The 23,322-nt window shown below is 42.7% G+C and overlaps 1 protein-coding gene across 8 annotated transcripts in view; it reads right to left on the bottom strand.

Annotated features, from left to right (window-relative positions):
* The window catches only part of SEPTIN11 (septin 11), a 146,604-nt gene that overhangs the window by 69,791 nt on the left and 53,491 nt on the right, over positions 1-23,322 (bottom strand). For all 8 annotated transcript variants that reach the window (XR_012754400.1, XR_012754399.1, XM_075352114.1 and 5 more), the window contains exon 2: positions 11,550-11,670. Coding sequence is in view for 6 of the 8 variants with exons in the window: in XM_075352114.1 (XP_075208229.1) it covers positions 11,550-11,670 (121 nt within the window). In the remaining 2 variants the exon portion in view is untranslated. The remainder of the gene's footprint in view (positions 1-11,549; positions 11,671-23,322) is intronic.

The following is a 23,322-nucleotide window of genomic DNA, read 5'->3' as shown; positions in this document are numbered from 1 at the left end:
CCTTGAGATGGTTCTACTCCTTCATTGGAGTCCAGCTGTGCTTAATTAAACTGATGACTCGAAAATGTGGAAAGGCACACATCTGTCTATATAAGACCTCACAGTGCTTGTCAGACCAAATGAGAATCATGAGATCAAAGGAACTGCCCAAGGAGCTCAGAGACAGAATTGTGGCAAGGCACAGATCTGGCCAAGGTTACAAAACAATTTCTGCAGTACTCAAGGTTCCTAAGAGTACAGTGGCCTCCATAATCCTTAAATGGAAGAAGTTTGGGACCACCAGAACTCTTTCTATACCTGCCCGTCTAGCCAAACTGAGCAATCGTGGGAAAAGAGCCTTGTTGAGAGAGCTAAAGAAGAACCCCAAGATCACTGTGGCTGAGCTCCAGAGATGGAGTAGGGAGATGGAAGAAAGTTTCACAAAGTCAACTATCACTGCAGCCCTCCACCAGTTGTGCCTTTATGGCAGCGTGGCCAAACGGAAGCATCTCCTCAGTGCAAGACATATGAAAGCCCACATAGAGTTTGCAAAAAAACACATGAAGGACTCGCATACTATGAGCAATAAGATTCTCTGGTCTGATGAGGTGAAGATAGAACATTTTGGTGATAATTTTATGAGGTATGTGTGGATGAAACCAGGCACTGCTCATGACCTGCCCAATACAATCCACGAACACACAGGAGGAGCAGAGTATATAAGGTGCAAAATTATAACAAAGTTTATTAAAGTGCATGATTAAAATGACACAAATAATCATCAGGGCCAAGATAAAAAACAATTTAAAACCACATGGAGGGGTAAGTGTTCTGTGGGGCTCAGATTGCCTTGGAAAAATACTGGTTATAGAATAGCAAGGACAAAAACCATCCGTGGAGCAAAGAGTAACACATTCAATATAGAAAAATCATTGCTCATTTAAACATCATGGGAATAAATATTAAGACTAGTAAAGTGCATGTGCTGAATCATAGCATAATAAATAACATGAACAATAATAATGAGGTAGTTGTCCTAAAACAAAGGTATTGTCAGAGGCAAGGAGAGCTCCCAAGGGGATATAACCACCCAATCTACCCTAAGGCCATCCTTCAACGTACGTTTCGCTTGGTAATGTAATCACAGTGGCTCCAACTTCATCAGGAATAGGCGATATGTTTGGCATTTGGAAGGCTGCATTAAATAGTACCATCAGCCAGTGACTTCGGGGTGCTCCGCCCCCCTGGTGACGCGCGCTGAGACCGGGCCCGTCCCCAAAACACCGCCGCAAGCGCCGTCAGACCTAGGAGTACAAGCGGGGGAGTGGGGACGCGTCACCCATGTCCCACGCTGACGCCATAGTCAGTGGTGACCGCGATCACGGCGGTGAAGGAGGACACGGCCACGGAGCGCGATCAGGGGGGGGCGGTAAACAGGGAGGTCAGGTGACAGAGTAAAATGAGGTAAACATCACATGACAGAAAAAAGGGGAGGTAACAATAGGACATTTCCTGTGTTCTCCGTTACCAAGGTAAATATATTGAAAAGTCCATATTCAAGAGGTTACTATGATCCATATAATATATCAAAGTGGAATCTCCTCATGTGGATTCATAAAGTCCATATATGTTGACATCAGGAAAAACGGAGAATATGTCGAGATTATATGGCGCACTTGATCCGTTTATTGAGAGTGTGTTAATACGTCAGCTCACAAGTGATGGTGAAACCCCCTCCAATGATTCACTAATTTACAAGTACAGAGAACTATTGAAAAAACGTCTGAAAATCTGTTGGAACAGAGCCCTCCTTGTCAAATACATTGACAGGCGATTGGTTTCCCGGGGGCTAAGGGTCCAGGTTTTCCCGTCCTTTGGAGTAGAAGAGGAGGAATTCAAGGACAAATGGGAGGACCTGGCCCAAAAATGTTCCACAGGGTTTCTGACTCTTCTTTGTGAACATAACACGAAATCTCTGTCAACCATGGAGGTGGAGTTAGAGGATTTGGAGAGGACTCTTAAAGATAGGTTGCCTGCTGAGGGCATTACCAAGTTGAATAATGAGTTGGAACAGGAATTGTCAAAGGTGGAGAAAGAAATTAAAGATTATAAATTACGCAAGTTTAATAGAGATATCTCAGATTACTCCAGCCATAGGGCATACAGGTGGCGCCATAGACAGGACAAGACTCGAGCCTCGGGTTCCAGGGACACGACTATGAGCAACAGATCCTCCTCTATACAATCACGAGCTTCAGACAATGAATCTTCTTCTGGGGCATCAGGAGGGACATGTGACTGGGACCAAGGTATTGGAGCCAGGGTTAAATCCAATCGATCCAGACAACAGACTACATGGAAAAAACCAAACAAGTATGTTGAAAACCAATTGAAAGTTATTAATTTATCTGGACGTGAACTAACTGATGCCCAAGTTGAAGTTTTATCCCTTGGTCTTACTTTCTCGCCTACCAATTCTTGTAATTTCTTTACAGCGCAAAAAGATATTAATTTATTCGCGAGAAAGTTGATTTTGGAGGAGATTACACCATAAACAACCATCCGGGGAAAATAATGAATTGGAACAAGAAGCTCTGCAGGTATTGGAAGATCTGTTGCGCGAACAGGAGCCTGATGCAGCACATTCCTTTCCCAGACATCTGCTGCCTAGATCCACCCGTTTTCCCCCCTTGTCTCTATGTCCTACCATCGATATCTTCACCCGTCTTGAGGTGAATGATTTCAAAAAGATATCTGGTAAACGAAGGCACGACAATCTTACCCACAAACAGAGACAGGCGTTGGAGGAATTACAGGGTTATAAAGACCTGGTCATTAAACCAGCAGACAAGGGGGGGAATGTGGTGGTTTGGGCTGCAGAAAAATACGAGAAGGAGGCTCTACGTCAACTTCGAGATAGAGATACATACACTAAACTCTCGTTCAATCCCATGACCACTTATGCCCACGAGTTGTCCCAGATCCTGGAGACGGCGGTTGAGAAAGGAGTCATTACACGGAGGATGTTTGATGGACTTATCAACAAATATCCAAAAACACCCACCCTGTATTTGTTAACCAAAATCCACAAAGATCCCGTCAACCCACCGGGGCGCCCCATAGTGTCCAGTATGGAGGGGTTGTGTGAGCCCATCTGTCAATTTATTGACCATTATTTAAAATCTATGGTGGAAGCTCTCCCCTCCTACGTTAAGGACACTACGGAGGTCCTAAATAGGATGGACGGGATCTTTGTGGAACAAGACATGATACTTGTAACGGCTGACATAGAAAGCCTTTATACCAGTATACGTCGCGACGATGGGCTAGCTGCAGTTCGTTTCTTCCTGGGAGCTGATGGTCGGGATGGTGAGATGGGCATGTTAATCCACGAGCTGCTCCGCTTTGTTTTAACCCATAATTTTTTTCTTTTCAGAGATCCATGTTACCTTCAGAGGCGCGGCACTGCGATGGGCGCGGCCTGTGCGCCTTCGTACGCCAATCTATTCCTAGGATATTGGGAACGGACCATCTTTGGCGACGAGGGCGTGGGGGCCAGCGCCCATGTGCAGTGCTGGCTAAGGTACATTGACGACATTTTGTTTATTTGGCAGGGTACGGCGGGGCAGCTCGAGGATTTTATGAGATTACTGAATATTAATGATTATAACATCAGGCTGACTTTTAGGCACAGCAGCAGTAGCATTGATTTTTTGGACATCAAGATAGAGGTCGGAGATGATCATATGGTACAAACAGATGTCTTCCGTAAAGATACCTCGGTCAATGCTCTGCTGCATGCCTCTTCAGCCCACATGCCCTCTACCATAAGGGCCATCCCCACCGGTCAGTTCCTACGGATGCGACAAATCTGCTCCTCTAGTAACAAATTTGAGGCCCAATCAGCCGATCTTAAGCGTCGTTTCCGGGATCGGGGCTACAGTGGTAGAATGATCAAGAGGGGATATCTTAGAGCAAAAAAACACACCAAGGACACAACTCCTCACTTACAGACCCAAAAGAAGTCCCATGGAAGGTGAACTTAGGTTCATTGGAACCTATAATCATGAGTGGGGTACGATGAGAGATATACTTTATAAACATTGGCCGATCTTAACATCTGATCCGGTACTTTCAGGTCTCATCACCGATACCCCACTCATGACAGCTAGACGGGCCCCTAGTATTAGAGATATAGTAGTGAGGAGCCACTAAGTGCCTATTATACAGAATCCCTTCAGCAATCGTGATCCACTTGTCGGATGTTTTAAATGTGGACATTGCCTAGCCTGTAACAACATCATCCGCAGCAAGACCTTTACCTCCTCGGATGGCAGAAAAACCTATACCATCCGCAAATACATCTCGTGCGGTACCACACACGTGGTGTATTTTGCCACATGCCCATGCTCCCTGATCTACGTGGGGCTTACTTCCCGTGAGCTCCGCGTCAGGGTCAGGGAGCATGTGCGTGATATCATAGCAGCTGCATCCGTGGAGGATTGGTCTTTGCTGAAAACCCTCTCCCGCCATTTCAAAAAACATCATGCATGCGATGCCACGCTTCTCCAAATACGTGGCATTGATTCCATCAATGGCGGATCTAGAGGTGGGAATCTAAAACGATTATTGGCCCAATATGAAACCCGATGGATCTCCACGCTTGACACCCTGGTGCCAAAAGGGTTAAACGAAGCTATCAGCTTCATTCCCTTTTTGTAGGTTACTTCTCTTAATCTGTTTATATAGATCTAGTTCCTCTGTCCTTTTCACCCTTACTTGTGATTCTTTTATCTGTTTTTAAACACGCATCCACATAATTCATATGGTCTTATTATTCGTATTTATATATATATATATATATATATATATATAACTATTTCATGTTCATAATCCATGTTCCATCCCCTTTTTCCCTGCTTTGCAAAATTATGGGTACTAATCATATATATTTTTTCAATCATATTTACAGCTGTTGATTGTATTAACACACTCTCAATAAACGGAGTCAATGGCTGATGGTACTATTTAATGCAGCCTTCCAAATGCCAAACATATCGCCTATTCCTGATGAAGCTGGAGCCACTGTGATTACATTACCAAGCGAAACGTACGTTGAAGGATGGCCTTAGGGTAGATTGGGTGGTTATATCCCCTTGGGAGCTCTCCTTGCCTCTGACAATACCTTTGTTTTAGGACAACTACCTCATTATTATTGTTCATGGTATTTATTATGCTATGATTCAGCACATGCACTTTACTAGTCTTAATATTTATTCCCATGATGTTTAAATGAGCAATGATTTTTCTATACTGAATGTGTTACTCTTTGCTCCACGGATGGTTTTTGTCCTTGCTATTCTATAACCAGTATTTTTCCAAGGCAATCTGAGCCCCATAGAACACTTAACCTTACATGTGGTTTTAAATTGTTTTTTATCTTGGCCCTGATGATTATTTGTGTCATTTTAATCATGCACTTTAAAAAGCTTTGTTATAATTTTGCACCTCATATACTCTGCTCCTCCTGTGTGTTCATGCATTTCAATGAGTAGGTGCTCACCACAGAGCCCCTCACTTGAGGTAGTCTCTGATGGTTATATAATATCATAATGGTTATGAGGTTTTTTGTTTCTCCCAATACAATCCACACAGTGAAACATGGTGGTGGCAGCATCATGCTATGGGGGTGTTTTTCAGCTGTAGAGACAGGACGACTAGTTGCCATTGAAGGAAAGATTAATGCAGCCAACTACAGAGATATCCTGGAAGAAAACCTCTTCCAGAGTGCTCTGGACCTCAGACTTGGCCAAAGGTTCACCTTCCAACAAAACAATGGCCCTAAGCACACAGCTAAAATAACAAAGAAGTGGCTTCAGGACAACTCTGTGACCATTCTTGACTGGCCCAGCCAGAGCCCGACCTAAACCCAATTGATCATCTCTGGAGAGACCTTAAAATGGCTGTCCACCAATGTTCACCATCCAACCTGACGGAGCTGGACAGTATCTGCAAGGAAGAATGGCAGAGGATCCCCAAATCCATGTGTGAAAAACTTGTTCCATCATACCCAAGAAGACTCATGGCTGTACTAGCTCAAAAGGGTGCTTCTACTCAATACTGAGCAAAGGGTCTGAATACTTATGACCATGTGATATTTCACTTTGTCTTGTTTAATAAATTTGCAAAAATTTCTACATTTCTGTTTTTTTCTGTCAAGATGGGGTGCAGAGTGTACATTAAGGAGAAAAAAAAAAAAAATAACTTTTTTGGATTTACCAAATAGCTCATTGTCTTCATCAGGGTCTCCACCTGACTGCAGTTAGTCGTCCTAATCTACCTTAGTGGGAAAGCTCTCACATTCGATAGCATCTGGCGTGCTGGAAAAGTGTTCTCTTCATGAATCAATTCCGGTTTTCACTGAACAGAGTAGATAGCAGACTGTGGTGTGGGTGAGCAATTTGCTGAGGTCAATGTTGTGAATTGAGTGGCCCATGGTGGCTGTGGACTTTTGGTATGGGAAGGTGTATGCACTGAGATACCATGACAAGATCCTGAGGTGCAGTGTTGTGCCATTCATCCACGACCATCACCTCATGTTGCAGCATGATAATGCATGGCTCTAGGTCGCAAGGATCTATCTATACACAATTCTTTGAAGCTGAAAACATCCCACTTCTTGCACGGCCAACAAACTCACCAGACATGTCACCCATTGAGCATGTTTAGGACGCTCTGAATCAGCACATACAACATCGTGTTCAGGTTGCTGCCAATATCCAGCAACTTTGCACAGCCATTGAAGATGAATGGACCAACATTCCACAGTCCACAATCAATAACCTGATCAACTCTATGCAAAGGAGATGTGTTGCCCTGCATGAGGCAAATGATGGTCACACCAGATACTGACTGGTTTTCTGATTCCTACCCACCCCAGAATCCACCCAATACTGTTAAACTGAACTTTTTAGAGTGGCCTTTTATTTTGGCCAGTCTAAGGCACACCAGTGCAATAATCATGCTGTTCAATCAGCATCCTGAGATACCACACTTGTGAGATGGATGAATTACAATGACAGGTAACCTCAATACACAGCTGATAACACATGATGCACCATTCATTCAGGATAGGCGAATATCAAAGCTGACCCTGCCTTCACAATGAGCTTTGCACATGCTCATTAGATGCCTCAAAACAAAAGAAATATCCTCAATCAGTGTATTGCTTCTAATGTGTATGTGAATTTCCAAAACAACAAAAAAAAACAAAATAAAACAAAGTGCCCCAACCCAGCGTGCGTTTCATCATGCAGCGCACCGCCGGATTCAAACCAGAAAGTCCTGTAGCTGGCATGTGAGTGGATCCATACACAAGCGCAGGAGAATTTCAGCTAGTAGAACAGGACCTGTGCTTTACTCAGGACTTCACCAGGGCAGAAGAACTAAGTATATGGATGCGTTCCACTGTGGGACACATCAGTGGTATACACATACTGCGCACCGCATACAGAGTGTGCAGTATGAAGGATCCACACACAGAAAGGCATATGAATAATGCCTGCAGATAAACCCAATAATTAAAGGCTATGTGAGGAAATACACATCACCTCTAATCTATATGTAGTGGCCACTACAAGCACAAAAGAGGAATGTTGTCATGATAAACAACATCCTACAAACCAAATGAGTGATTGAAACTTATTTTACAAATTATTAAGAGAATCTTATTATATGTGGTTGAGGATTAGAATCTAAATAACAAAAATATCACATAAACAATATATTTGAAAACACCAAATACCAATAAAAGGCATAGATAGCATAGTATGAAGAACAGTCAGGAGCTAAATCCGCAAGTATGATGCAAGTTTGAAAAAGGAGAAAAGGGGTAAGGGCTGGGTATAATGGGGGTCGACAGTGCCCTAAAAACGCATTTCTTTAGACTAAACTATCACCTCACTTATCTAACTATTCACATTTTGCTGTTACAAAATGTGCTCCCAAATCTGGTATTTGTATCTGTTCTGCTACGCATACTGGCTGATGACTGGTTTATGCAGCCCTCACTCCTCTTGGTATCTTGTGTTACTCTATAATGTCTTTATTCTCTGTATATGTCCCCTCTGAATTATAAAGTCCAGCGGAATATGTTAGCGCAATAGAAATAAAAATGATTATTATGAAGATGACATTGCTGCAGAGCGAGTGCAATACATAAACCGCAGTTCCGATGACCATTAACAAGGGCATTGAAAAAACGGACTTGTTTTACTGCCAATTAAATATTATTTTTCCAAAAAGGAGAACAAGGTCCAATCCAGCTAACCACCCTGTGTAAGTGGCCGGCTCAGTTCTAAGGACACGTACTGTACAAATCTGCTATCTTCACAATATACCGCAGCCTTCAGGAAACCAGAGCAAATGCTCCAATTTAGTTGAGGGCTGGGGATATGGCCGCTGTGTTCCTTTTAATTTTAGTTCCAGCTGTCAAACGCTACCATATGGACTCTGTAATTGCCTCCTGGCCAACCTAAACACTGTAAACAATATTTCAATTTGCTGTAAATTAGTGAACAAAGTGTATCCAGAGAAAACACATTTTATCAGTCCATGAAAATGATATAAATACCAGCACTGGCAAGCACAGGAGAAAAGGCTGCATGTTCTATTAAAGGGAATCTGTCACTTGATTTATGCTCCCCCATCTGAGAGCAGCATAATGTGGAGACAGAGAACCTGATTTCATCGATGTGTCACTTACAGAGCTGTTTGCTGTCATCTTGATCAAATCAATGTTTTCTTTGCTGTAGATCGAGCAGTAATACAGAGCTCATGAATATGCTGGACTACCCAAGTAGTCCTCTAATGATAATCTACTGCTGATTAAACTGTGATTTTAGCAAAACTACACTATGCAGCCCAGTACACACTGTTGGAATCAGGATCTCTGCCCCTACATTATGCTGCTCTCAGATTAGGTGGCAAAAACCCAGTGACAGAGTCCCTTTAACTGGGTGTCTATGTGTCTTTCCTTTTTTAAAAGAAAGTAAAGCTATATGTCCAGTGCTGAATCTATCAGATAATAAAATGATTTATCTATTTCCTGGATAAAGTATGAGGACCAACATTCAATAGTGCAGTTCTCAGTGCAATCTCAGTTAATAGGTAATCAAGAAAAAAAGCTTTCAATGATGCGCTATTCTAGTCACCCATCTAGTACTATAATAAAAGAATGGTGATGTCACAGTTTCCGATGCCAATATAGACTGTCACATTGATGCATCCTCTTTCTAGATTTTGCATTCTCCATGGACACATCACATACATTTACTGTCTATTAGGCCATGTGCCAACGGGGAAAGTGTGCTGCGGATATATCCGCAGGATATTCCGCAGGAGTTCCCAGAAATACGCAGCAGAACTTTGTCTGAGTTTTGCTGCGTTTTTGGTGCGGAGGTCCTGCGGATATAGTGCGGGCATTCTGCATCGAGGATACAGTATCATGGCTTGGGCACTGCATCCTCAATGCAGAACAAGTGCTGGAGTGATCGGTGAGTTCATACTTACCTGTATCGCACAGCAACTTGGTTTCCAGCAGGCTCCCGGAGAAGATGGGTGGGGCCTGTCGCCCACCTCTTGCAGCCCGCTCCTGGCTCAGTCTCGCTCTTCTACACCGAAGGAAGAGTCTCCGGCAGGTAAGTATAGAGATCCGCGCGGAACAATCCACATCAATAATTGACATGCAGTTACGTGCGGCTGCGGGAAATCCGCAATATTTTCCACAGCCGCAAAAACCGCAGCATTGATACAGCACTCCTCAAATGCCATAGGATAACATGGGGAGTGTACTTGTGTAAACTCCGCAGATTTGTCTTGAAAATCACAAAAATCTGCAGGTTTTCCACGGCAAAATCCACATGTATTTTCTCCCGTGGAACATGGCCTTAGAGATGGGCGGATCTGTGGAAGTTCGTGTTCTGCCGGTTCAGCCTGACTTTAGATTAAGTTGTTTTCTGGATCCGGACAATCTGAACCCCACTGGAAGACGCTGATTGGGCAGTTCCGGTCTCCGCCCACATATATGTCAGCCATAGACAGATCACTTCCAGGGGAGAGCGGGTTTATTCCATTTTTTTTCTTTTCGATGCACACTACATTGCAGAACACAGATTTTACCCCGAGTGTGAGCCCATCAAACAGTGCAAGCGGCTCTCACTGGGCCGAGCATCGAGCGTACCCGGGCAGTGATGCTCCCTCTAGTGGTTTGCATAAGTATTGCCCCCGAACTCCGAACTCAATCAGTAATTTTTTTTGTAAAGTCCCTGCTTGGTACAAACACTGAACTTTACTTTTTAGGTTCGCTCTTCTCTATTCTCTATGCCTTCCACCCAGAACTACCTCATTATTCCTCATATACTGCACACATACAGTAACTACCAATTTCCTCTCATACAGAACCATCCTGTTACTCCAGTCACGGTATTCCCCCCTTTATTTCCATCTGATCGCACACATATTATTCCACCCCCACACACTACTACTTTATAGTTTCTCTTTTATTGTATATACACCAATGACATCCCTCTCATTCATACCCACACTGCTACTCCAGTTGCTGTTTTACCTCCCTTCTACTTTCCACCAGACCTTCCACATATCATCTCAGCAGACTAATCCAATCTCATAATTCTTTACATTCATCTTATCCAACTCTTCTTTAGACATTGACACCCAGGCACCACCGTCTGCCATTATTCATCCTATTTATCCACTGACCTAGTCTTATAGTCCATATACTTCTATTATCTCTCCTCCATCTCTTTTTCTCATATAACCTGCCCATCACTGCATCCCTCTTTTAGCAAAGATCATTTACCCGTTTTGTACATTGACCATACATCCTCTCATTGTTCTCACCTTCAGGTTTTTCGCCTTTACTTGTTTTCTATGTATATCCATGCTGGTGATGATGGGTTCATCTTGTTGATCATGCGCCTATCCCATGTATCCTGGGCAGTAAACCTGATTTTCGTTAATCTATTTACCTCTTTTCCACTCATTCCCTGACCCTGCCCCATGTCTCCACCAAGTGTTTCCATACCCCTTTTGTCATGTCCTTAATATATTGCACTTTATTATATTTGATCGTATTGTATTTCATCTTAATTTGGTCAATAGATGTCTTGATATTGGAAGAAACATCGGACTACACCTATCCTTCCTATGCCGGATCTAACCAAAGTTACACACTGTTGAGTTGGGTAAGAATTAACAGTCTATATCCTTCTATGATATGATAGTACCACAATCCATTCCTTGAGCATGCAACTTGGCGTAGAGTTGCCGGCTTTACATAAAACTTGGATCTCTATATGGACATATGGATGACATGGGGTGAAAATGTCAGATCCTATTTAATGTCACTCAATCCATGCTCTCGAAAAGGTTTTTATTCAGATTGACAAAGTTTAATGCCATTTGTCATAGTGATGTCATACACATTTCGTTTTTAACAGACAATTGGCATACATAGTATGCTAGGAACATCAAACTAAAAGTGGACTTACCAACACATAGTATATTAAAGCAGAATCCCTGGGATGTGGACTTGTTTACCAGCTGGTCAGGAAGACTGTCAAATCCAACATGTCCAGAAAGGGCCAAATTTCTGAGATCATCACTGAGCGACTGCAAAAAAACCAAAAAAAAACATAATTATTGAGAAGTTTTAGGCCGTTTTATAAATACGTAAGAGATACAGTATCACTACACCACCCTGACACATAATACAGCCATGAAGGCACCCTGGGTCATACCATATTTTTACTTTGATTTTCTACAATGTAATTTAGATTACAATTTGCACATTTCAAACAGTTTAGGGGAAAATAAAAACTCTGCACTTTTCCATGTACAGTGGATCCAACAATGAAATAGCTATTTTGTGCCAACTTTTTGCTCTAAATAAATCAACTTGTATGATTTCTGCTATCGTACAAGAAACGTTGGTCACCCGGATAATTCAAGCTAATTAAAAGGCACACATTCTCTAAAGCTATTACCACTGAAATTATTCCTGGCAAGTCTGATAAACTAAAATTTCCTGGCACAATACTAGATGCATTCATCCAAATGATCGTACGCCAAGTCAAAAGTATTGCTTATTCCACTTGTGCTCCTGATTTACCAGCGACAGCACATTCATTCTAAATTACATCTCGCAACTCTCTAGAAACAGATCTCCAGATGATGCTCCTCATGATCATGGAAATGAGAATAAAGCACAGTAATTTTAACAAAGCTGTCTATTCCCCTTAGATTCTATTGAACAATTTACTCTGGAATATTGCAAGTTATAGCTACAAACTACAAATAAGGTCCACTATGAGTGTAGAATGTACGTAGGGATGCGAGGCCGCTACTCTTCCCGTCACTTTTCCTGCTTACGTTGGGCTGACAGAACTACATGTGCTGTCCAATGCCTTCTAGAACAGACATTTTCTTTCCACAGAAGATCCATATGCCTCCGAATTTAAATATCGGCATTCTCAGATTTTATTTGGCTCAGATTTAGTGATAATCGTGTCATGATAGAAAGCACAGCTTCAATGCTGAATATATGCTGTACAAACTAAGTGCACATTTTTCAGTCACGTGAATGATCCTGGAGACCTATCGTAGTAATATCATTAGTCACATGTGTAAGTTTAATAATTTGTCTGCTGTCTTCATTTACATTAAAGAAAAACCAAAGAAAACTCCATCTTGGAGTGGTGACATCAACGCATTGGCTTTTGATTCATGCATTTTGTGTAAAGCAGATAGATACTCCACATTACAATCTCCCATGCCCATACGACCTCCTCATCTCCCTCTCCCTGTTGATGTTCCTCAAGGCTTTGTCCTCAGACCCCCTACTCTTTTCTATCTATACCTTTGGCCTGCGACAACTCAAAGTCCCATGGCTTCCAGTACCACCAATATGCTTATGACACTCAAATCTACCTTTCTAGCTCTGGAGTCACCTTTCTGCTATCCAGAACCCCAAAGTATTTATCAGCCATATCTGCCTTCTTCTCATTACAGTTTCTAAAACCTAAAAAAGATAGAACCAAATGTATCATCTTTCCCCTATCTCAAACTTCCACTAAGGGACGTAGGGACTTAGAGAAGATCATATTTCTAAGTGCAGTAAGACAAAAAGCCCACAAGAGGTCACTAGCACAAGCATCAGAATAGTCAAACAAGCTAAAGTCAAAACCGGGATGTTACGTCTAACCAAGGGGGTGAGCAAGCCGTAGTCAAATGAAAGCAAGGGGGTTGAAAGCCAAGAAGTCACATCCGGAGCCGAAGGGGAGCAGAATCGTAGTCAGGGAACGAAACTGAGGTCAGAGGCCAGGAGATCAGGTAAGTACAAAGGAGGGGTTGGAGGCTGAGACACAGAACGAGATCGGGGACAGGATGGGAGGACAGAACTAGGGGAACGGAGGTCAGGGAGAGGTAGGCTGGGTAGCAGAACAGATCAGAGAAAACTCGCAAGAATCAGAGCACACGCTGCAGAGTAGAGCTATTACTGGAGGCGTTCCGTAGGTATCCACACAATAATAAAGTGGCGAGAGTCCCAGAACGAGACACAACCAAGCAGACCCCTACCACCTGACTTAACCCCGTCAGAGCCAAACTATAGTCATGACACCTATCTATGACAGTTAATGACATCATCACACTTTTCCCTTTAATAGAAGTCCACTGCTTCACAGTAATCCTTGACTCTGCCCTCTCCTTCAAACTACACGCCTCAAAGCCCTTACCTCCTACTGTTGCCTCCAAATCAAAAATATTTCCCCAATTAGTCCTTTCCTCACCTTTGAATCTACTAAAATGTTAGTGCATGGCCTCATCATCACCTGTCTTGACTACTGTAATATCCTCCTCGGTGGCCTCCAACTAACACACTCGCATATCTTTAATTCATCCTTAACTCTGTAGCGCGATTAATCTTCCTCCTCACTGGCTACTCCACTGCCTTTTTTCACTAGCCTCTAATTCCCCAATTAATCTAATCTAAACTACTAAAAAATCAATAACAAGGCCGTCCATAATCTTTCTTCATCATACATCTCCAAACTAATCTTCCAACATCTTTTCAAACGTAATCTCTGGTTCTCACAAAACCTCCTTCTCTCCTCCGCTTTTGAACATTCTTCACCCAACAGTATCCAAGACTTTTCCCGAGCCACCTTCATCCTTTGGAATTCACTGCCCCAGCATATCAGATTGTGTCACACTTCTGGAACCGCCTGAAAATATATCTACACAGGAAAAACTTACAATCTGCAATATCTATACTGCCATCATCACCATCTGCTTCATCCCCCAACCCTAATTAATCTACTGTCTCCTTCCCCATTAGCATGCAATCGTACCAGTCTATCATTGTTAGTTTGTTCACTATAATTATATTTGTAGTTTGTATAAATCCCCTTCTCATATACAGCCCAATGAAATATTACTCAGCTCGGCTGCCCGAAAAAAGTGTTCCACCCAATATTAAAATGAGCAGTTTTTACATACAGCTCACAGATTCTGACACTGATTTTCATATGATCTAAGAGACCTACTTAATTCTGTATGCGGTTAGTGAAATCTGATGACAGGCCTGCTTTCCACACAGCAATAAATTGCTCAGTATAAGTCATATTCTACTATGTAAGCTCATTCATTATCCTTATTAAAAGTATTAATCTATTAAAACATTTGCAGGACCCTGATCTAGTGGCTATGTCGGTAGTCCATCCTGCCGAACCAGAGAATTGTGAACCTCCTACTATCTGTGCCATTCTCAGCACCTCTTCTCATTAGTAGGCCCTGTGTTGTTATGGCACATGCTTGACGTAGCGGGGGCCTACTTAACAAAGGAGACCCTGGGGACGCTGCAGATATTATACCTACAAGTGTAGAGATAATTACGTTGTGGGTCTGTAATAACTCGTATTGTGGCACGAACCTAGAAGCGCGTGGTTGGGATTATTTTGATATCTGCAGAAATTTCTACAACAGAATTGGTCCATGTGATATACTGTTAAATACGTACGTTACCAATCGTAACACATTAGGAACATTCCCACCCCTCTTTTAAAAGTTAAAATGTTTTAGAAGGTCTAGGTCTATATTATATTTTCTGGTCTCCTCGAACCACATATTGTAATAAAGGAAATGTACAAGTCTGTCATGGTTTTTGTTCACATTTTCCCTTTATAAACAGATAAAGGAAACACTTGACCATTGTTCAAGTGAAAGCCACATTTAATGCCAAAATGCATGTTACAGCATCAGACTATATATATGCTAATTAAGTATTGGTTAACCCCCATCTCACTAGGACATCTTTGATTTCAATTTTTTCTTGCTCTTGTTCCAAGAGCCCAAACTTTCTCTTAACAAGCCATGGAGAAAAAGACATGGATCGCACATCCCAAAAATACATTGATCTAAAAGCCGCTAGGCAAAAATTTAAATAGAACATGAGGTTCTTAGTTACCATTCTGATCAGACTGTATTAAGCCCACTGCCACGTCACGGCGAACCTCTTGAGTGGGTCCCTAACCTGACCTTTTTGTGCGGCACCGTGCACTGACCACCGCCGCAGCGACAAAGCGCCAGCAGGGCGGGCGACCTGGTGCCTCACAGCACCCATGCTGCAAGGCAAAGCCCCCAAGGCTCCAGGCCGCGCCGCCCCACTGACACCACACCACCACAACAGCAGCCACCACACAGCACCAGCACACAGTGAGAGGAGCTGTGCACTCACCTCCCACTGGCTCCCATGTGTGAACTGGGAGCAAAAAGAAGGCTGACCCCTCTTGCAGTCTCCTGCTGATTAAAATCACCTGTGCCAAATGGGGAGAGTGCAGATCCAAGCAAAAAACAGAGGGGGATAGACTGTTATATAACAAGCCATGGAGAAAAAGACATGGATCGCACATCCCAAAAATACATTGATCTAAAAGCCGCTAGGCAAAAATTTAAATAGAACATGAGGTTCTTAGTTACCATTCTGATCAGACTGTATTAAGCCCACTGCCACGTCACGGCGAACCTCTTGAGTGGGTCCCTAACCCTTTAGAAGGTCTAGGTCTATATTATATTTTCTGGTCTCCTCGAACCACATATTGTAATAAAGGAAATGTACAAGTCTGTCATGGTTTTTGTTCACATTTTCCCTTTATAAACAGATAAAGGAAACACTTGACCATTATTCAAGTGAAAGCCACATTTAATGCCAAAATGCATGTTACAGCATCAGACTATATATATGCTAATTAAGTATTGGTTAACCCCCATCTCACTAGGACATCTTTGATTTCAATTTTTTCTTGCTCTTGTTCCAAGAGCCCAAACTTTCTCTTTCTATTGACAGGGCGGTATGAGGGCTTGTTTTTTGAGAGACGTCATTCATTTTACCATATTTCTTATTATTTAATGGCCTTCAGCTCGATTTCGAACCATGGCGACTTGATGGATAAACGCTTGGTAGGAATATCGACGATATAATGTTCTAAAAATCGGGAATACAAATTCCAAGTGGAGTGAAATATTGATGGAAGGGAAAAAAAACCAAAGCAAATCAGACTTGTTTTAATTCGGATGTTTTCACTATTCATTCTGCAGTAAAAAAATGACTGATAATTCTGCAGGAGATAACAAACTTACAAACTTTAGTGGTCATAATTCTGCGCATGGAGCTAGGGAAGGGCTTGATTCTTAGCTCTGAGCTGAGGCTCTTTATTGATACCATACATACATTTTTTTGGGGAACACGAAAATGGCTTCAACATTTTTTTTGCCATTTAATATTTGGTTTAAATTATTTTATATTGTGATAGATCAGACTTTTGTACACGAAATCCGCGATCCCATTGATTTGGCATAACTTAAATGCCGCTGTCAGAGATTGCCAACAACATATAAATAGTTAAATTACAGCAATTGGAGCAAGCTCCGGTAGTTGTAGGAACAGGCAGATGCCAGTTATGTAATACAGCCGGCATCTGCCTGCCATGAAGAAGGCTCAGCTCCTGAGATGGCTTCAAACAGCCCTTAGTGACTTATGATTAAATGTACATTGCAGGTCATTAAGGGTTTTAGGTGCACGGAACTCATCAGGCAGAACCTCAGAAGGATAGGAAAAACTTAAAGGGAATCTGTCAGCAGGTTTTTGCTATGTAATTTGACATCGAAAGTAACAAGCATAGATGGAATGAAGGATTTATTCCGGTGTGTCAGGATCAAAATCTCAAACATGGGACACCCACACAATAAAAGAAGACTAAGATATTGACTACTGCCAGGTAAAACTGGGACACATTTGAGATGGACAGATACGAAGTTGATGTTGTAAAGGACTTCACCCTACTAGGATGAATGATCACTCAAGATGCAGCGACGACACTGGAAGTCAACAGAATAGCTATGGGCAAATCAACAATGAAGTCATTCGACAAGGTCTTCAAACCGAGGGACATTTCACTCGTGACGAAGACACGTGGCTTTGTTTCCTCACACCATTGAGCCTCCAAAGCTGGGTGTTCGCGTCTTAGCTTCAGAGAGGTGCGCTGCGCATGACCAGAAGGTTTTTGAAGACTTCTGATCATGCGCAGTGCACCTCTCTGAAGCTGGGAGACATACACCCGGCTTCAGAGGCTCAATAATATAAGGGAACAAAAATCTGCTTATGTATGCAATATAATAAACGTACTGTTAGGCAGAGAATTTAGATAGGTACACACAGCTGCTGTTCTGGTGGAACGGGAGACCTGACAGGTTCCCTTTAAGATTTCCGATTTGGTTGTCATATTGTGCTAGCTGTTTTCCATGTAAACAACCCTTTTACTGGTACTTGGGAGCCATTTTTTTAGCTGGAAATGTCAATTTTCATTGATACAGTACTTTGCCCGCTATTACTCTCAGATGAGCCAAAGGTTATTGAAACAACAGCGACCAATTAAAGCTTTGCTCAAGGATATCTTTGGTCTTCGCTCGAAGGCGAGTTCACACATGTATTTGTCTTTATATTCAATTATTTCATTTTTAAAAACAGAAATCATAGTAGGTGACAAATATTTGTGCACAAATCACTAACTGGTCACAAGTGATCCGTTTGTACATCAGCTTTTGGAAACATTACTAAGGTTAATGATGTCATATTATGGGCAAAGATGAGGCTAGCCTTCGTCCTGTTCGAATATCTTACTGGTTACTTATCTAATCTACATCCTCTGCCAACTGGCTATCATGAAGTGCATAGATGTGCAAAAATTAAAACAGGTCACCTCACTGCATTCTTTCCTTCTCCTCTTTTACTTAAGTGTGACAAAATAGTGTTTATGGAGGGCAGGGTAAATGTGTCATTATTCAGCTAGTAAAGGCAGGAGGGAGTACATTGTTTTTGCTGACCAGCACATTACAGTAGCTATCCCTCCTTTAGTGTCTGCATACTTTAAAGAAAATGTCTGGTATGTCAAGAACTGAACAGAAACCACAAGCAAACAGCAGATGAGCAGAAACGTGTGTGTAAGATCAGTCCTAGGAGCCCGGATTCAGAATGCACAGCAGAGTACATTGTGAATGCTGGATCATGTTATGTAGGAACTTACCAAGTATGACAGTGATATACACGTGAAATAAGCACAGATATGTAGCAGGTCATAAGAGGATTCTTGTCTCCAGAGATGATATATCACTACATGAAAGCACACTACTGCGTTTCCCCAAAAATAAGCCATAGCAGGAATTTTTGGTATTATCTGAGTAAGGCTTACATATAAGCCCTACCCAGAAAATAAGCCCTAGCAGGAACCGTAGTTGCGGTTCAATAATGAAGGGTCCATGCAGCTAAAATAGTTAAAGAATACTACAGTACATTTCATTATAGAAAGCAAACAACCCCAAAAGAAAGAAGAGAGAAGACCCCGAAATAGTAATGACCAGACACCGAACAGGACACTGTGGAATGTGAGGACCTGAGGTGGAATACATTGAGGATCTGCAGTGGAACGTGCACACATACACACACACAATCAGTGATACTGTACTGCTCTGGATACCTGAAACGCAGTGGAATATAGGGACCTGCAGTGCAACGCATCGAGGATCTGCAGTGGAGTGCACATACACACTCCGGGCAATACCATACTGCTCTGGATACCTAGGAGGCAGTGGAACGTGAGGACCTGCGGTGGAACGCATCAAGGATCTGCAGGGCAACGCACACATACACAGACACCTGGTGATACCGTACTGCTCTGGATACCTGGACGCAGGGGAATACAGGGATCTGCAGTGCAACGCATCGAGGATTTGCAGTGGAACGCACACACACACACACCGGGCGATACCATACTGCTCCGGATACCTAGGAGGCAGTGGAACGTGAGGACCTGCGGTGGAACGCATCAAAGATCTGCAGGGGAATGCACACATACCATACACACACACACCTGGTGATACCGTACTGCTCTGGATACCTGGGATGCAGTGGAACCCGAGGAACTGCAGTGGAACACATCGATGCGTCAAAGTAAAAAAGTTCAGTTTACCTCCCTAAGTTTTTGGAAAACGTATGAGAAAATAACGGAACTAAAACAAATGGGGGGAAAGAATGGTCTGTTTTCAATGGACAATAAAAACAGAAACAGATGTGTGAATATGCAGAGACTGACAAACTTTGGTTTTCAGAATGTCTGCTGCTTCAGTGATTTTAGATCTTTTAGTCAGATGTTTCTATGGTTACTGAAGTACAATTAAAAGCATTTCATAAGCTCATACTTTTATTGACAAATACGTCAAGTTTATACAAAGTCACAACATTTACAGGGTTGAGCCTTATTTTTCAATACTTTTGCATTTCGCCCTGACATGCTGGATAGCAGATTTTGGGCCAAATCCTGACTGATGGCAATCCATTAATGTAAATCAGTGCTTGGAGTTTATCAAAATTTCTGCCATAACTAAAGAAAAGTATCTAAACATCGGCGTAATGATCATGACCGTATCCAGGCCCATGTTGCAGGGGCCTGCCAACACCAGTTGAAACTTCAGTTGGATGGGTAGACTAGGACAAACATTCAGCTGAAGTGTATTGCGGCGCAAATACCAGTCAGGTCCTTGAGCCACAATACACGCTGCCAATCAGAATGGCTGGCAGCTGACCACGGCATGCCCGTGACTGGGGGTGCATGGCAGTGATATCTCATTGCCATGCACACATGTGGATGTAAGCTGCTGTCTACTACGCCAGCAGTAGAAAAGGACGCTGTGCAACGGAGGAGTGGAGGAAGGTGAGTAGAATGATTTTTTTCTTCCTTTACTGCGTTAGAGAACAGTGGCAGAACGGAGGAGATATATACCAAAAAGGGACCCAGGATGGGGGACATATATAACAGGATTTGGGACATGTATACCAAGATGGATCCAGGATGAGACACATATATACCAGTATTTGAGAAATATTTGCTAAGATGGAGCCCAAGATGAGGGCATATACCTGGAAGCAGCCCAGAATGGTGGACATATACCAGGATGGGGACATACATACAGGAAGGGGCCCAGAATAGGGAACATAAATACCTGGAAAGGGCCTAGGATAGGGGACTTATATACCAGGATGGGGAAGATATATACCTGGAAGGAGCTCAGGAAGGGAGATATATTTACCTGGAAAGAGCACAGGATGTGGGACAAATATACGTGGAAGGGAGGCATTAGTACAGGATTGGGGGCATTGCTACATAATGGGGCGGGGGGGAGGTCACCACATGTGCCTTCATAGCAATGAGAACGCTACAAATGCCCATACATGTGACCAAAGTGCTTGGGTTGCGGGAGGCAACCAGATCCAAATCTTGCACTAGTGCCCATTAGACTCTAGTTACGTCACTGCTAAACACCCTCCAAGAGCAAATTCACCCGATGATGAACAATGCTTTTTCCAGCATGATGCAGTATAATGTTACAAAGCAACCGTGATAAATTAAAGGGAACCAATCACCATGATTTTCGTATATAACCTAAAGCCAGTGCTATACTGGCACTATCAGGCTGATTCTATACATACCTGTAGTGGTCAGCTAGGATGTATAGGTTTTGAAACACAAGCAAGTAAAGTTTATAAAATTAGCTGCTTGTTGAGTAACAGCAGCTGAGGATCAGATAATATCTGGGGGGAATGCATAGTTATCACCTACCTCTGTTAGAATTAACATAAATATTATACATTCGACCTAGCAGGACCTGTGGTGAGGTCATACCCATGTGACCAGAAGGGGTGGGGCCTCAGCCAACAAAGCTGATACCAGGTTACATGGGTATGACCTCACACAGGTCCTGCTAGGTCTATTGTATAATACTTATGCTAATTCTAACAGGGGGAGGGGATAACTATGCATACCCCCCCCCCAGATATTATCTGCTCCTCAGCTGCTGTCACTCAACAAGCAGCTAATTTTATTAACTTTACTTTCTTGGGTTTCAAAACCTAAACATCCAAGCTGAGCACTACAGCTATGTAGAGAATCAGCATGATAGTGCCAGTATAGCCCTGGCTTTGGGTTATATACGAAAATCCTGGTGATTGGTTCCTTTTAAGTGGTTCGGTAAACAAAACATTGAAATTTTGGGTCCATGGCCTGAAAACACTTTTCAATCCCATTTAGAACCTGTGGTCAATCCTCAACAAGCGGGAGAACAAACAAAAACAGAAATTGCTTTAATCTCCACGCACTGATTAGGCAAAAATCCAGCAGGCTATGACACATTATAGAAGTCTTGAAAAGTAAGGCTATGTGCGCACGCTGTGTATTTGGTGCAGAAATTTTCTGCATCTTCTGGCAGAAAAACAGACCAAAATTAGGTGTGTTTTTGGTGCGTTTTTTTTGCCTGCGTTTTTTCATAATAAAATCAATGGTTGGAAACGCAGTGTATGCACATGGGCTAAAGTCAACACTGAAAATACTGACTCTTTACATAAACTTGGTACATTTCTCAATAAAAGTAAAAAAATAAAAAACAAAACCTATGACATGCTTATGATTGTACTTTTAACCATAGAAACATCTGACTAAGATCTAAAAACACTTAAGCAGCAAAATTTGTGAAAACAAGTCTGTCACTCTCAAAACTTTAGGCTACGGCTGTAGTGTAATAATACATGGAGGATTAAAAAATAAATTATGAGTTGAAGAAAAATGATTCTTTTGTTATTACTATGTGATGTGTCACTGTATTTACAACTGATAGCAAATAAAAGCTTCCACGTACATACTGGCGCTGGTGATTTTATTCTGTGACCTTTATTGTGATAATTAAATTCTTTCCTGCCCACAGAAATCCAGAATGTGGCCACTGTGTTTCACCAAAGTAGATGGCACCACAAGTCTTCCCCATTCTGTGTGCTGTGTGGTTAGCCACAAGATAATCACTTAGGCACAAGGATGATTCACTCGCTACCAATTCCACACCCTGTGTCACGGCTGTCTGCGAGATTTACACCAAAGAGAAACCAATGTGCTTTTTTAGATAACACAATATTGGCCAACTATGTGTCTTCACTTCCCCACCTCTACACTCTTATTCTAGCCATATTTCTGATTGTAGATAAATAAGTGCAATAATCAGGGCTGACCTATGCTGAATGGCGCTCTATGCGGTACCTTCCATTGGCCCACCTTGTCATGCTAAACATTTACAATCATAGAGGATACAAGTAAGGCCGGCTTTGCACACTACGACATCGCAGGTGCGATGTCGGTGGGGTCAAATCCAAAATGAGGAACATCCGGCGTCACTTGCGATGTCGTAGTGTGTAAAACCTTTTTGATACGATGAACGAGCGCAAAAGCGTCGTTATCGTATCATCGGTGTAGTCTCCGACATTTCCATAATGCCGGTGCAGCGACAGGTACGATATTGTTCCTCGTTCCTGCGGCAGCACACATCGCTGTGTATGAAGCCGCAGGAGCGAGGAACTTCTCCTTACCTGCGTCCCGGCTGCTATGAGAAGGAAGGAGGTGGGCGGGATGTTTACATCCTGCTCATCTCCGCCCCTCCGTTGCTATTGGCCACCTGCCGTGTGACGTCGCTATGACGCCGCACGGCCCGCCCCCTTAGGAAGGAGGCGGGTCGCCGGCCAGAGCGACGTCGCAGGGCAGGTGAGTGCATGTGAAGCTGCCGTAGCGATAATGTTAGCTACGGCAGCTATCACAAGATATCGCACGTACAACGGGGGCGGGGACTATCGCACTCGACATCGCAGCATCGGCATGCGATGTTGTAATGTGCAAA

Source organism: Anomaloglossus baeobatrachus, chromosome 1, assembly GCF_048569485.1.
Source record: "Anomaloglossus baeobatrachus isolate aAnoBae1 chromosome 1, aAnoBae1.hap1, whole genome shotgun sequence".
Taxonomy (NCBI): Eukaryota; Metazoa; Chordata; class Amphibia; order Anura; family Aromobatidae; genus Anomaloglossus; species Anomaloglossus baeobatrachus.
This window is presented reverse-complemented; position numbering and strand designations above follow the sequence as displayed.